Source organism: Lipotes vexillifer, unplaced genomic scaffold (genome assembly GCF_000442215.2).
Source record: "Lipotes vexillifer unplaced genomic scaffold, Lipotes_vexillifer_v1.1 scaffold777, whole genome shotgun sequence".
NCBI classification, from domain to species: Eukaryota; Metazoa; Chordata; class Mammalia; order Artiodactyla; family Lipotidae; genus Lipotes; species Lipotes vexillifer.
The window spans coordinates 205,865-207,671 of NW_006784423.1; the positions used below are offsets into that span (position 1 = coordinate 205,865).

The 1,807-nt window shown below is 42.8% G+C and overlaps 1 protein-coding gene across 1 annotated transcript in view; it reads right to left on the reverse strand.

The window, feature by feature from the left end:
• The window catches only part of CCDC138 (coiled-coil domain containing 138), a 49,392-nt gene that overhangs the window by 44,560 nt on the left and 3,025 nt on the right, over positions 1-1,807 (reverse strand). Inside the window, 2 exon segments of the mRNA XM_007456837.1 lie at positions 871-947; positions 949-991. Of these exon segments, the coding sequence (XP_007456899.1) occupies positions 871-947; positions 949-991 (120 nt within the window).

Below are 1,807 nucleotides of genomic sequence, written 5' to 3' on the forward strand. Positions count from 1 at the left end.
CCGCTGAGCCTGCGCGTTTGGAGCCTGTGCTCCGCAACGGGAGAGGCCACAACAGTGAGAGGTCCACGTACCGCAAAAAAAAAAAAAAGGAAAACGTCTCCCTTCCCTCACTCAGCAGACGCGCTTCAAGGGGAGACACCCTCTTCGGGCTCCCGTCCCCCCAGCACCGGCCTGAAGGCTCCTTAGTTCTGTCAGCCTTTACACACACTCAGCACTTGTTCAATGGTCATCCGTGGGAAAAATCCACCGCACAGCAGGAAACACAAGCTGGCAGTATTCTTCATGCTCCTCGCACACTGAGACAAATGATGAGGAGGACGCAGCAGCGAGTGTCCTGTGTGTGCGGGAGACGCAGAGGCTCCCAGGGGCAGCTGGGTCCTGCAGCCAAGAGGGGAGGGCACCACCCCAGCTGCCTCTTTTCCTGAAATCCTGACAAAACTAGGATAGGCAGCCAGGTACACAGAGAGCAACTACTGGCTCAGGGCCAAAGGAAGCCAGACCTCAAGTGATCTGGGCTATTTTCCTAAAATGTTTAAGGAATAGCCACCTACTACCATAATTTTACTCACTTCCTAACAAATACTGACATGAAAAAGAACTGAAGAAATTATAAAAATATTCAGTTGATTATTAAGTGCTTTTGATAAACTTTGAGAGTGTACAAATTCTACTGGAAAATCATGAAGTTTATTTTTTCTTTTCCTTTAGCTTAATGGCAAGCACAGTAACCAGCTCATGGCTTACAAAAATCCAGGACACAGAAATACAGACCCCTGAGAACCAGGGTTATTACTATGGGGTAAGCTTTATGTGCCCTACTTGACAGAGTTACTGTTTAAATGACTGCTCTAAAATGAGTATTTCTCTTACCTCTGTTTATCTGTTTAAAAGGCTGCTTGTTTGTTTCGGAGGCCCTAACCCTAGGATCATTCCCAATGAACTCTTCCTGTTTCCCGTTGTTTTAAATCTTGAAAAGAATCCAGTTCCTCATCTAGGCTTTAAAAAAAATTCTATCACAGCATTCTGGAAGATTTCTATAGCATTTAAGGCAGGTGAGACTGCTTTTCAAATATTAACAGCGTAACAACTGTGAAAAACGTAACAAGTAAACATGTTTAAAAAAGCAAAAGGAAAAATTGTAAAGTACCAATCACTGATGCTGAAAACTCACTACAAAGATCCTTCTACACATTCAAACAGGCTCAACTGCAGACTGCACACCCTGTGGACGCTGCGCACTCCTCCTTCTGACCCCGACGCTGCTGTGCGGCAGGTCTGACAGGCACTGCTTTCTCTAATTGTAACTAAGAGCAATAGTGTTTAAGGTAGAAAACGGAAACCTGAAGTCCAACTAACTGACAGGTGACATAACCAGCAAAAGGTGAAGGAGAACTAGAATCCCAGGTGTTCTCTCCAAAAAGATCATCTGAACGTTGACATTTCCAGACCAGTGCTGTTCAGAGAGAATATACTGCAAGTCACAAAAGATAATTTAAAATTTTGGAGAATTCCCTGGCAGTCCAGTGGTTAAGACTCTGTGCTCTCACTGCCAACGGCCCTGGGTTCAATCCCCAGTCGGGGAACTAAGATCCTGCAAGCCTCTCGGTGCCGCAAGAAGAAAAAACAAAATTCTAACAGTCACATTGAAAACATAAAAAGACATGAAATTTTAACAATATACTATATTTAACCCAGTATATCTAAAACACTGTCATTTCAACATACTATATATATATATATATATATATACACACACACACACACACATATATATATATATATTTTTTTTTTTTTTTTTGTGTACGCC